This window comes from Apodemus sylvaticus, chromosome 6, assembly GCF_947179515.1.
Source record: "Apodemus sylvaticus chromosome 6, mApoSyl1.1, whole genome shotgun sequence".
Lineage (NCBI taxonomy): Eukaryota > Metazoa > Chordata > Mammalia > Rodentia > Muridae > Apodemus > Apodemus sylvaticus.
In genome coordinates, this window is record NC_067477.1 from 55999555 (window position 1) to 56014314 (window position 14760).

Here is a 14760-nt window from a genome sequence, read left to right on the forward strand (position 1 = left end):
GCAGAATTTGTATATATTAGACAAGGGCTCTCACTGACTTAATCCCTATTCTTCCGTTGGACAATTTCATCTGATAATTTGCTTTATATTGATTTATCTTATTCTGTGCATCAATTTGTGTCTGCCTAGTATGACAGTTCTTGAATTCTTGTCTGTAAAAGTCACTGTAAAAGTTAATAAACTCATTATTTCTTTAAAAAATCTTCCTTATTTTTATATTTTAATATCAATTATGCATTCTACTCAAGAATATAAGCATCTAAAATATAAGCTACTTTTCCTAAAACCTTAAGTGTAACTGAATTAATGTCATATTTACCTTAGGTGTCTTTCAAATATGAGTCTAGTTATTCCACTGTTGAAAATTCTATTTGTTGCATTTTAAAAATAAAGTATACCTTTTCATCTTCACATTCCCTTTAAAGTTCAGCACTAGAAAACAAGCTGACAAGCATATCTTGATTTCTGGTTCATGATATTATTATTTCTGGGACTTCAAATTGACCTGCATGTTTTGAATAATGAAATTTTCAAAGTAAAGAGTAATGAGTTAATGCTCTGTTTGCTCCTAATACAACATCAGAACATTTTCCTTTTTTTCAATTTTTATTTACAGTCTGTGAGACAATGAAAAAACTGTCAGAAAACCAATTTGTTCAAATTATCTTTTTTTAATGTTTGAAAGAAAAAAAAAGAGTCTTTTAACAGGACTTTCCCAGATCTTCGATCTGTAGAAACTCCCACTGTGGTAATTCAGTATGGACTATGTCAGAAAATATATATGTATTTTTATTTGCAAGGAATTGTTTTTTATCACAAGTACAGGTTTATCAGATTGTTGTCTTGTATTTTCTATACCTTTATTAAGAAACAATAAGTAGTATAATTCATATAAACCATTTTAAACACACAGACTGCAATAAATTGTGTTCCTTTAAACTGCCTCTTCTTTGATTTAAAACCATTTGGAGCTTCCCCTTTAGTATTTTTAAATGAAAGATGGCAAAAAAAAAAAAAAAAAAAAAAAAAAAAAAAAAAAAAAAAAAAGAATATGGGAGGATCACTTTTTAAAACTCTACCACCAAATTGCGATACCTGTATCATAAATCTACCCAAACTTCATTCATTTACTTTACCAAACTCTACTTTGAGTTACTTACTCCAGATTCAGTTCACTTTACTACGTGTTGCTTTCTTAAGTTGCTCATGCCTCCTGTCAGTTTATTTCTGCTGTCTGTTTTCAGCCAGCTGGGTAACTCTGCCATCCCGCACCCCACGCCTTTCCCTTTCTGTGCTGTCAGTCCAGGCAGCAGAGCCACTCTCAGTTTACTCACATCAAAGCCAGTGTCTGCAAAGGGCAGACGGACTGGGCCCCAGACATGGGGAAGGTAGAGCCCAAGAACAGGGCAAGGGTTGACTGCTCCTCCCATAGCCAGGAAGAATGAATTTCCAGGCAGTTAAACAGGCCAACACATGCTGATATGTATGGGCAGAGGTGCTGTAAGTATGGGCAACAGAATTTGGATTTCCAATTTCTATATAAATACAGGGTATGTGTGATGGCAGCTCTGGATTCAGTTCCAAGAATCTGCCTTGATATAAAAGGTAGGGAAAGATTAAGAAAGATATCTCAGGCCTAAACACATGCGTACATGCGCAGGTGCACACACATGCACACAGACACACACACACACACTCATGTAAACATGCACCAACATACACATGCATGCATGTGTGCATACACGTGCACTCCTACAGTAATGTAAACTCATGTACATATAAACACAGACATGCAGACATTGCCCACACATATACATGGAGAAAATGTAACAACTGAGTTCCAACATGCACAGTAGGGAAGAGTGCTAGAAGACGCCAGGAACCCCATAGTTTTGAACAGAGGGAAATAAATTAATAATAACTTCTTGCTCAGGAGCATCATGGTGAACTGGTCAGTGAAACCTGTAAAACATGCATGTTACCATGTCAGAGAGAGCACCATTTTGAGAAGGATTAATTTATATCACAAAAAAATACACTTTTCATTGAATGAGTTTTGAATATAGATTGTTTTAATGTTTTACATTCTATGGGCTTCTTAGAAAGTTGATATGCTAATATGTTTCACAAATACTGGAAGAAAGTAAAAATTGGACCAAAATATATGAAGAAAACTAGACAGTACTAGTCTATTTAAGCAAAAGCACTATTCTGGTGATGCTGAAGGCTCTACAAGAATTTGTTTTCCTCCTTCTGTACTTCCTTTATCTCTGTCTCTGTTTCCTCCCCAATCATTGGCCAATATCTCTCTGTCACAACTTATTTGATAGGTATAAACTATTTTACTGAGTTCCTATTATACATAAGATTGTTTCCTGGATGCTGACAATACAACAATGAAATCTGTATGTTCATTCAGGAAGCTCTTATTTTCATTCTGACATGTAGAATACGTTGTTATAAGATACATATGGATAATAAAAGTTACTGTTGTAAAACAAACCACAAGCTGTCATCTCATGTAGTAACTGGGGAGGTAGAAGACTAAAATCGCTTTGGATAAAATAGTTCATACTGCACAGCCACACGTTCCACTTAACAATAGCACATTTAACTGTTCACACTGCTCACCAACATTCTGTCCCTTTTCAATATTAATATAATAGCTATAGGAAATTGCACCATCATTTAAAAATCTTTATCATATTGTGCTATGGCTTTTCCATGACTTATCTATCATGCTGCTTTCAGACTTTCTTAAATCTGTGTGCTGGGGAGCAACCTTACTGAGGTCTTGGATTTCATAGTAATCTGGACCAAAAAAAAATGGTTATGATGGAAAAGCTAAAGTGATGGGTAGATGCAGAGAGCTGGAAGAGTGAGATACTAGCGGCAAAGGACTACATATGATACAATCACAAGAAAGAGAATGGTGGCCTTCCTGAGACATCTGGTATTGGATCTAAAAAAAAATATGCAGGTGTGGAAGACATTTTCAATAATATCTGATATATATATATATATATATATCACAAACATAAATACACAGATAAGGGTTAGATAGTATTTGGAAGTAGTAGGGAAGAGGATATAAGAAAACTAGGAAAGCTATCGTTTTGATTAGCAAATGGCATATGTTGATAATTAACTATTCCTTCAAGAAATGAGCAATATTTAAATTTGGAGATTTGAAAAACTTGGAGTATAAAAAATAGATTGCAGTTGTAGACTAGAGGAATTTGGAAAAGATAAGAATCTATCCTATCATCACATAAAACACAGAGAAGTCAATAGGAGTTATCATGATCTACTATGGAAAGCAAGTAATAATTCAAAGTTTAGTGTTTAGGATATAGAAATTTTAGTCTAAGGAAAATGAGAGAAGCTTATCAAACATTTGGAAATTATAATATTTATTATGTAATTTTTGGCTCACAGAGCTGTTAACAAAGGCTGTGATTCATGATTGAAAGTCCTTAAGCCTGTGTGGTATGCACTCCAGTAAGCACACTGGGAAGGCCATGGAAATCTAGTCTATGGACCCACATTTGGCATGGCATCAAGTAGCCACAAAAGGAAACAGAACACATTGCAGAAGAAAAGGATAATAAAATGTAATTCATGCATTTTTGTTGCTTAGTAAAATTCAAAGTAATACATAAAAGGATCTATTTTTAAGCTGTCAAGATTAAAACTGAATTCTGTATCACTAACTTTAATTAGGTAAGTTTAAATATTATAAACAAACAAATAACAAATGTTCAAAGAAAATTTTATACTTTTTGTCATAATAAAGTTTTAGGAGATGTCAGGTAGCCAAGCATTTAATTATAATGGTCTAGTGTTTTAAGAGCTTTACATATTCATTATATTAAGTCAAGACATAAATGCTTGCCTTTGGCTTTCCTATATTTCACTTTGTACTCTGCTCCTTTTGCAGGGTGAGCAACCTTTTGGATCATAAAAAAAAGCAAATATTTAGTTGCAAAACTTTAGAAATTATTGCTCAGATTGGGTAGACTTATCCATATTTTTGGCTTTGCAAGATTATGTAGAGTAATTATGTAAAACAGCAGCAGTCTCTCAAAAAGTCTTTTAAATTATAGTTTTTTATTTAATTCACAGAGGTTAATTAATGTTTGGATACAGACTTGAATTGATATGTCTTAATATAAATTTGACACATTCAAAATATTCTAATAGAGGAAGATTTAGTAAAGATAGTATAGTATAAGACAGATAAATTTGTGAACTATCCATCACGAAGTCATTTGTGTTTCTTGTTTCCTCTTGTCAAAGACCAAGGCATATAAAGTGAGCCTGCTCATGATCCCGTGAAGCCAGTGGGTATGGATGCTGGAAAAGTTGTCCATTGCTCGTTTCTAGAGACCATGACTTCTTGGACCAGCTTCCAGTGTCATAGAAAGTTGCCAGTGTCTTTATTTCTGATCACACTGATGTATTTGGCATCCTAAGACTGGGTGTTCTCACTGGATGAATTTTAATATTAAATGTTTACTTCTTAGGGTTATTAAGAGTGTTTAATAGAAATGTAAAATCTTTATCTGTGCTTGGTAGGGAAGACATCATATGTTAAATTCATTTTTGTTATTCTATTTCATTTACTGTAACAAATATTACAGACTCTTTTAGTTATTTTGTTAAAATACAATGCTTAGAATTGCATGATAGTTTTATGGTTTGCTTCTTTAAATGTAAATTCTTTAACTAAATTATTTATATCCTCACAATAAATTTTTTAATAAATTGAGTCATAATTGCTTTTCTCTAAGTGTATCCATTTTTATCATAATTTTTTAAAGGCAATTGCTGTAATGTTTAGTACAAGAGGATGGTGATTACTGTTCATATTATCTGGCTGTTAAGATGTATGTGTATTATATAACTCACATTCCTTAACTTGGAATCAAATATTAAAATGAATCAAAATAAAAATGTTCATGTGAAACATTTGAATACCAAAGTGATTCTGGTATCACGTTGATTTGAATCAAAGTCTCTAAATGTTGTAAAATTTCCATTTCAACATTAGTTGAAAAATAATTTGAACCTGTTCGTTTTGCTGCCTTGGATCTGGAGTACAGTAAGACCAGTCATCTCTAATGGGGAAATAAACTATCCCTGTACCTTCAGTGCTTCAGAACCTTCAAAATGATTGCAACCATTAATCAGAAACTTAGAGTCATTTATGTTCCACTTTATTCTTATCTCTAATATTAACCTTAGCACATGTTTGTGGACTTAACACTTTGCATGCCCATTTAAGTTAATTCAAATATGATTGCATAATTAAAGAAAATATTCTCATGGAATAGTGCTTGGAATATTGTTTGTATGAAAATCACAGTGTGCTGTTTCTCTCAGCACTTCAGGTTTTCTACTAAAACCTAACACAACTACATTTCAGACCAAGAAACTAAACTCCAAGAAAACTATTCAAATGTTATCCTGAGTACATTCAGTAAAACAACAAATAATTTACTAGAAGAATTGATACTGCTTATAGTTGATGAAAATGTTTTGAAAATTTTTCTTAAGAATAATTTTGTGAAAAAAGTAGATATATCTTCCCAAGTTTCCATGTTGTTTCAAAATATGATAATTTGACATATTATGAAATTTAAATCTCAAGAAAATGGAAAATGTAATGAACTCTTTGAATATGGTATTGGCCAGCTATTCAATTAAATTCTCACCAGAGGGAAAATAGACCATTGCAGGATCCACGTCTTTCTAACTTCTAATTTTATATGGCAGGTTCTTCTTTTACCTACTTTTTCCCCCATGTTTTGTGTTGCAGTGACATACACATGAGTAAAAGTGATTTTGAAACTCTACTAAACTAAAATATTTTTATCTAATTGCTATTATTTTGACGGGTAGTTTTCTGTATAACTGATGGTAACTTAGCTGTTGGAATAGAGTTGTGTTTGTATGTAAAGGAAAAAGTTTCATCAGTTTGTTCTGATTAAAACAAAGACTGAGGATCCAGTTAACGGCCAAAAAGACAAGGCATTGAATACATTTGCATTATTTGTTTATTGTGAAAATGTTTATGGTCTTCATTTGAGAATACACAATGAAAGTTGTAGGGTTATTTTAAGAGTATCTTCCCTTATTTCTGTAATTCTTATATTTTATGTCATCTGCATTGTCAAATTCTTTCAATCAGAAAAAATGTTTTCCTTATGATGTTCTGTATCTGAATATGTCTTACCAGTTTATACTAACCTTGAAAAATTTTCTTTTTCCCATTTCAAGTTCCACCCAATCTGACTGTTCCACAGGAAAAATCACCTTTGGTCACCAGAGAAGGAGACACAATAGAACTTCAGTGTCAAGTAACTGGCAAACCCAAACCAATCATCCTTTGGTCTAGAGCAGATAAAGAAGTTGCAATGCCTGATGGGACGATGCAAATGGAGAGTTACGATGGGACACTCAGGATTGTAAACGTGTCAAGGGAAATGTCAGGCATGTACAAATGCCAGACCAGCCAGTATAACGGATTCAACGTGAAGCCAAGAGAAGCCTTGGTGCAGCTCATTGTGCAGTGTGAGTAAATTTCCTTCCCTTGGTTTCTGTGTGGGGATAAAGGAGGCGATGACACTTCTGTATGAGTAAAAGACATGATTCTTAGCATTCAACCAGTGTGAAATATTTCTGTACAATTGCTATCCAAATCAAATGGCAGTTGCCATTCATCTAGTTATTATTTAGCTGTTAGAAAACAGGTATTTTCGTGTACAAGTTATGATTATGATGGTGTTTAAGACTGAAGATTCAGCAACAGTAATGGTTAAAATCCATCTGGGTGCAAATTAAGCAAGGTGAAGATGGAGGTAACTGTTAATTCAGGTTACAAAACTCTCTAGTTTTCATAGTTCATGTCTTTAGATAATTGCATGCCTGTGGACCAAATCATCCATCTATTTAAAGAATCCCTTTGCTTAAATGTGCATATTCGATCATTGAAATACTACTTTTCCATGTATGAAGGTGTTGGAGTAGGCTGCATAATCATCTAGTAATAGAATTCATGACCATCTTATATGATGAATTTCTGCTTATATTAGCTAAGAGATAAGTGATTAATTATAAGCTAAATAAGATCATTCTTGAACTGCTTCTATTGAAACTATGGCTGTATTTCTTACTAAAAAAGCTCTAGAGCATATGGGATTAATATTTACTCTTAAAAGTAATTAAGTCAATAATTTTAAGAATTGATAAAAACCCAGCAATACTACTGGTACTGCTTACATTGGGAAAACTATAAAAATCAGCACAAGATTGTAAAATTTGATCTTATAATAGCAGATGATGAGGAGCATTGTACTGTTGTTTCTATGGTGACAGGAATGTGATTCAAAAAAGATACCAATAGAAATCATTAAAATTCAACTCTTTTGATGTAAGTATAAAGGTGCAAAGTTCCATGATAGAGCAGGATGGTGGTTGTAAGCATTCTACTCTGAGCCTGGTGTCCCCACCCTTTCAATTTGGGAAGCCAGCAGCAGCAGCCTTTCCAGGTCCCATTCGAGATGTCACTGGGTCTTTCAAGTGTCTTATTGCATATATAACCACTCCTACGGAAGCATCTGCTTATTTGTCTGAGAATTTTCCAAGCACAAGCATTTGGTAACTTATTATATGTTCCTGCAAGGATCAGTTTGTGTTCTAGAAGCATCGTCCCTGACTGTAGACTCCACATCTACGTAGACTGCACATCTGCATAAGACTTGCTCCTTCAAAATGAAACGTGAAGAGATTCTAATAATAGAATAATAGAAATAATTGTTTTCAAAAAACAAGCATTCAACGATTTCATTACAAAAATTAGAGTTTTGAATAATTTTATAATTATAATACTATAAAATTATTGATGTAAGTATAAAATACTGTTCTATCATCCAAAACCATGCATATACATGCTGGGTTCACTGCATCCTTTACAACAAATTCCATTATTCCACATAATCAGGTTTTATTTACTTATATGTGTGTGGTATATACATGTGCATGGATATGTACACACAGGAAGACACACACTCGTGTGAGCATCCATGTGGAACCTGGATGTTGACGTTGGCTGTCTTCTTCAGTCACTTTCCACTTTATTCTTTAGACAGAGTCACTGACGATGATCACTGACTAGCTAGAGTGGCTGACTAAAGGTAAGCCTGGTTTTAACAACCTGGCACTTGGATCCCAGATGCACACTAAACTTTTACATGAGTACTTAGGATCCAGTCTTCAGCAAACATTTCAGTAAGCCCCATCCTTAGCTCACAAACCATTAAATTCATTGTGTATTCCAAGCACAATACATATATATTATGGCTAATTGATGAAACAAATCTATGTGAACAACAATTAACAAGAGTATAAATATATTTAAATATATAAGCAAATATAATAATAGATACACATACTTTCTGGTTCTGGTATCTATTTGAAATTAAGGTGTCAGAAGTTGATTTGTTGATTAGGGTTTCACTTATGTACAAGGTGAATTCAGAGTGATCTATCTGCCTCTGCCTCTCAAGTTCTAAGATTAATACCATACCTGGAAACTTAATTTAATTTCTTTGTTACTTTTTAAAGTATCATACCTAGCTATGTTCATAAACAGAGCATTTTGTTCATGACTATTCTCTTAGTCATCTTTGTCGCTGTCCTCTATCACTATCTGCGGGTCCGTTCCTTCCCCCAATAGCATCTTTCTATACTCTTGTCAATATATTCCATTACATTCTTTTAAAATCTCTTTTGATCTCCTTCCATTGATACCTTGGGATTGAAATACAAGAATGTAAATAAAAATATAAGAAAAAATAAATAAAAGATATTATAACCTTGAAATGATGGAATTACCTCCTCCCCTCCACAGTCTTCTGTTACAGTCTTTGCATTTTTCAGTGAGGACTTTTAAACTCAGTGACTGGAGTGTCTTCTAGACTTTTCTTTTTGAGAACCCAGTCTCAAGTCTTAGGTCCCATGTTCAATACCCTGTCTGCTAGTTAAGACTTTTTTTTTTTTTTACTTAGGCTCTGAGGTAGTGTGTTTACCTGTATAAGGAAATCTGTGGTTCCAATGGGTCATGACCCTTTGGAGGTCACATATCAAATATTCTCCATATCAGATACTTACATTATGATTCATAGCAGTAACAAAATCACAGTTATGAAGTAGCAATGAAAATAATTTTATGCTTGGGAGTCACCATAGCATGAATAATGGTATTAAAGGATCACACTATTAAAAAGGTTGAGGACCACTGAGCTAGAGGAAAGTGGTCAGCACAATAATACCATTGCCTGTTGTCATTTGCCCTGGCGTGTCAGGGATGCTTCTATCTCTATGAACTCGGCTGAGGGTATCTATAGAAAACCTCAGCTTCCAGCTCTACAGCCTGTGCCACACCAAATCTCTTTTAGAGTGCTGTTTCCACAGGCCCTGATTTGATCCCCTGCAACCCAATGAGCCTCTCTCCAGTTAGTTATTCTTTTCCTATCCAGAAGCTTTGTAAGTGAAGGGACAGCATTTTCCCTTCGAACCAGAACAATAGAAATGCTTGAAGAGTTCTACCCTGCTAGACATGTTTCTTATATTCTAGAATAATCCAAGCCATCTCTCTCAATGACAGTTCTAGCATTGCCTCTCTGCCCCTGCCTCTGCTCCTGTTACTCCCTGTCCTTGTTCACACTAATTCTTCAATTCCCTTGAGTGTGACTATGTCCTGTCCCATCAGGATAGACCTGGAGTCTTTGAACCCTGAGTTAAAATAAGCATTCCTCCCTTCCATTATTTTGCCAAGATATTTTATCTCAGCAAGAGGATGATTAGCTATGACAATTGCCTCCCACATAACCCTGCTGGGATTCTGTCTGTAGAGTTAATGTGATCAGTACAGAGATGTATGAGAACTGAATTGTTTTTATAATAAATATCAGTGTGTCAACTGAAGTTTTTATTTCACTAATATACTTTGATTCTTGTGACCTTTAGTTTCCTTTCATAATATAAATTAACTTTATAGATATTGAAAAGGCTGCATTAGAAGCATGAATGACAAGTTATAACTTGGGTTTTAAATTTACATGCAAGGGTGGCATGAAAATTCTATTCTTGATGCTGCACTGCTTCCCAAGGGAGCCTCCATTTACAATATTGTCTTTAGCCCCAGAATCTTGAATTTACAAAACTATTTATTGCAATGTATGTGCTTCATAGCACCTCTCTTACCTTTTCTAGGTTTTAGTATTTTATTTCCAGATAAGGGGAAATGTGCAGTTCTTGTTTGTGTTTATAGTATCAAATTATATTGCAAAATGACAAGAGCCCTGCATATCACATGTAACAGAATGTAGAATATGATTATTAGTATGATTCTCTTTGTCTTAACTTGTGACTTACGTGAAGATTTAAGCTAAGAATCCATCTTCATACTTGCCGTTATCGTCCTAGTTCTAGTTCATACTTCTTAACTTAGTATGTCTACTACGACAAAAATATTATAATCTGCTGTCTTATACATAACATTAATTACTTATATTTCTGAAGCTGTGAAATCCATGATCAAGTGTGAAGTTCCTCTGCTTCACAGAGGGCACTAGCTTTTCATCTGGATTTATGCAGTGTTATGGAGGAGGGCACTATTTCTCTGGCATCTGTTTCATATATGGAGAGGGTCCTGATCCTGGAAAGGATTGATCTAGCATGGGAAGGGAATATAAGGACAGAGAAAAAGGAGGGAGGTGATTGGAGAAGGGATAGAGAGAAGAAGGTTTATGGGACATATGGGGAGGGGGGATCCAGGAAAGGGGAAATCATTTGGAATGTAAACAAAGAATATAGAAAATGAAAATTAAAAAAAAAGAAAACACACACACACACACACACACAATGGGGTACAGATCTAAAGAAAGAATTTTCACCTGAAGAAATTCGGATGGCCCAGAGGCACCTTAAGAAGTGCTCAACATCATTAGTCATTAGGGAAATGCAAACCAAAACAACCCTGAGATTTCACCTTACACCAGTCAGAATGGCTAAGGTCAAAAACTCAGGAGACAGCAGTTGTTGGCGAGGATGTGGAGAAAGAGTAACACTCCTCCACTGCTGGTGGGGCTGTAAGATGGTACAATCACTTTGGAAATCAGTCTGGTGGTTCCTCTTAACTCTTTCATGTCAAAACAATGTATGTGTGAATGTTGCATGCACACACACATGTGATTGTGCGCATACGCAGGTGTCTGGCTCTGTGTCTGTGTTTATGTCTATGCAGGGTGTGGGTCATGCAGATATAGGCAGATATAGGCATGTAGATATAGACATTCACAAACATTCAGGACTGAACTTGGGTCTTCACATAGCCTATAAATTTTAGCATCATAATATTTATACATACACATAGTTTTTTTTAATTTATTGATCAATAATCAGGTTTTCTATGACAGAGAAAAGTTAAACAGTAGTTCTTTACCTGTGGGTCACCTCTATCTCCAAACCTCTCTCTCCAAAAATATTTGCATTATGATGTACAACATAAGCAAAATTACAGTTATTAAGTAGCAATGAAAATAATTTTATGGCTAAGGATCACCACAACATGAGGAACTGTATTATGGAGTCACAGCAGGAGGAAGGTTGAGAACCCCTGGGCTAGAGACAAATTCTGTTTGATAATAAATTTTAATTTTCTCTTCTCATTTTAAAATACCTAAAAGTGGGTTGAGGAGGGCTTTTTACCCCCTAGAAAGATATTAATACATTCAGTGTTCATTTTCCTATTTTTAATGTTAATGGTTATTAACAAGAACTCAGCATTTATTATACAGCGTCCCTTTGTTTGGATTAAATGACTATATTAGCTCTTTCATTGTTTTCAGTAGTTATTAGAAGCATTAATCAACTGAACCCTGAGGCAATGCTAATATTTTGAAAATATTAATATTTATATTTTCTCCCAGCCTGCCCACTGCCTCCTCCTTGTCACTAAGACCTTTTATTTTCAAAAAAAAAAAAATTGAGCTTCTAAGATACTATTTCATTTAAAATCTGTATATATAATTTAAGGAAATATTATCTCTGGTCTATGTATCCTATACAAAAATATACATATCATCTTTAACTTCTTTATATAATTTTTTTACTCCTAAATTTTTAAAAATATAACTTCCTGTGTACACAAATTGCATTTCCAGGAATCTTTTTGAATGAATTTACTATAGCTAAACTGGCATTGTATTCCCAAACACTCTCAGGTTTTGGTTTTTTCGTTCTTCCGGAGAGTAGAGTAGAGCATCATTGATAACCACATGGGAGATAAATGAGTACCTTGGAAACTATCCAAGAAAACATTAAGGGACTCCCCTGCTCTACAGGACTTCTCAGAATAGAGCACGGATCCCGTGCTTAAGGTTAAGCATCACCTGGAAAAGGATGACATCATCCAGTCTATGGCCCTTATGAAGAAAACCAGTACACTTTTCTGCTTCACCCTCTGCATATGTTTGAATGTAGGAGCAAGAAGAGTTTCCTTAGGGCAATATATATATATATATATGTATGTATATATGTATATGTACATGTACACACACACACATTGGGCACTGTAAAAGCCTGTGTACAAAATTGAAACAGGAAATATCTGGATCTAACATAATGATTAAAAGTACAGATTAAGCCAGTTTAATTAGTCTAATCAGCTAAGTACTTCTGACCAACATCATTGTGCAGAAAGGAATTCAAGCTATGTCTACAAGTCACTTACTTACAAAAGTCCTTCAACATAAACCCTTCAGCTAGGGCATGAAACTGAGTGCTTGGGAACCGAAACGTTTACCATCTCTTTTTTGAAGGCGTGTTCTGCTGCCTGTTTTCTCTCTTTCTCATTTCATGAAAATGTATCCACTTCTTAAATAAAGGAGCATAAACATATGTAACTATCAAAATTCGGTCTCTTTGTATTCATTCTTAATATTTACAAGATCTGTTTTTCCAAAATATAGAATTTATGCACTACCAAATTCTTTGAGAGTCCTTACAAAATTAAAAATATCCTAACAATAAACCATAAAAATATGTCATAAGGATGAATAATGGAATGTCACATGAACAAACCTCTGCCTTGGATGTGAGTTAGTCCCAGCACTATAAAGGAGTGGGCAGGGGGAGGAAGAGGAAGAGGAGGAAGAGAAGGAGGAGGAAGAGGAAGAAGAGGAGAAAGAGGAGGACGAGGCCTTCTAATACCCCATCTCTTAGGAAAACCTTAAAAATATAGGGGATCAGTCATGGTGTCACACAGCTTTATTTTCAGTACTCAAAATACAAGGACAAGCTAGTCTCTGTGGGTTCACGACCAACCTTGTCTACATACAGTTCCAGACATGTCAGAACTACATAGTAATAATACCCTATCTCAAAAGGACAAAAAAATAATTTTTTTCATGATTTGGGAAAGAATTCTTCTGTAGTCTTATGAGTAGAGGCCAGGACTACTGCAAATGTGGCAGATGCTTGTAGTGCTCTCCTGACAGAATGTTCCTGCCAGGTTGTAATGAGTTGCTGGAAGAGGAGGTCCTAGACTGCTAATTGTAATACTTGAAGGCATCCCTAAAATAGAAATTCTGAGAGATAACCCCTTTCCATGTCTAGACAATAAAACATATCTCCATTTATGATCAAATAGTCCATAATTGATACAAGAATGCTGGACTAAAAAGCCACTGTCCCAGTTATGGTACATATATAAGGAACAGCAGAGGAGATAAAATTGTGGTACATTATTCTCCCATGGACATTATGCTTAAAATTATTGTGTAGACATCATTTCCAGAATCTTTGAGGAGACCTGCCATTTGCAAGAGTTATTCTACTAAGTTCAAAGCTATGCAACATCATATATTGGCAACCGACTCACCCAGAAACAACTTAATACAGAAATGATGTCAGGATCAGGGCTGACTCCCCTTCCTTGTCTTGTTTAGGGCATCAGTGCTAGACTCTTACCGAAGGGCATTGCAATGAGCAGGGACAGAGCTGAGCTGTTGCTCAGATCAACATTTGTATTTCACTACAACTTCATCTGCTAAGGAGCCACAGCAGTTCCTGAGCTGCATAGCATTGTTTGTTTCTCTTAAAATGTGGTCACATTTTTATTTACTGCTCAAACAAGTATGCTTCTAAGGAGTTCCTTTTTCAATACACTTTTAGAATAGAAATTCTAAATTTCTATTTCTCTTCTGTGAAATGCTGTGTCTGTCATCTTTCTTGTGGGTCTCTTGGCTCCATATTTGTGTTCAGATGTGGAAAAAAAATCTGTATTTACACTGTTCCATCAATCCACTCGCGTTTTTCTTATGAATTGCTTTGTACAGATGAATGAGTACTTTCTTGAAGCTTTCAATATTTTAGTAAACAAAAGCAAAAGTTCTTCAAATTGAGACTCGTGCACTTAACCTGAGCATACATTTTGAAATTTAAATAAGTTCCTCCTTGTTTCAAAACTTTTAAGACTTGCTTTGAATGTAAAAATCACTTTCTCTTTGATTCCCAACTATTTTCAAAAAGAAAGTTGTCAAAGTTGTCATATTTTTCTTGAAAATTAGTAAGTGGATTTTTTATATTTTATATTATCTTAGGCTTTCTTAAAAAAATAAATAATGTAGGAACAGTTTTTGTTTTTATTATAGTGGTGTGTGTGTGTGTGTGTGTGTGTGTGTGTGTGTGTGT

The 14760-nt window shown here is 34.6% G+C and overlaps 1 protein-coding gene across 1 annotated transcript in view; it reads left to right on the forward strand.

Annotated features, from left to right (window-relative positions):
* Mdga2 (MAM domain containing glycosylphosphatidylinositol anchor 2) overlaps positions 1–14760 on the forward strand; it is a 788307-nt gene that overhangs the window by 639224 nt on the left and 134323 nt on the right. Inside the window, exon 8 of the mRNA XM_052185765.1 lies at positions 6283–6576. Within this exon, the coding sequence (XP_052041725.1) occupies positions 6283–6576 (294 nt within the window). The remainder of the gene's footprint in view (positions 1–6282; positions 6577–14760) is intronic.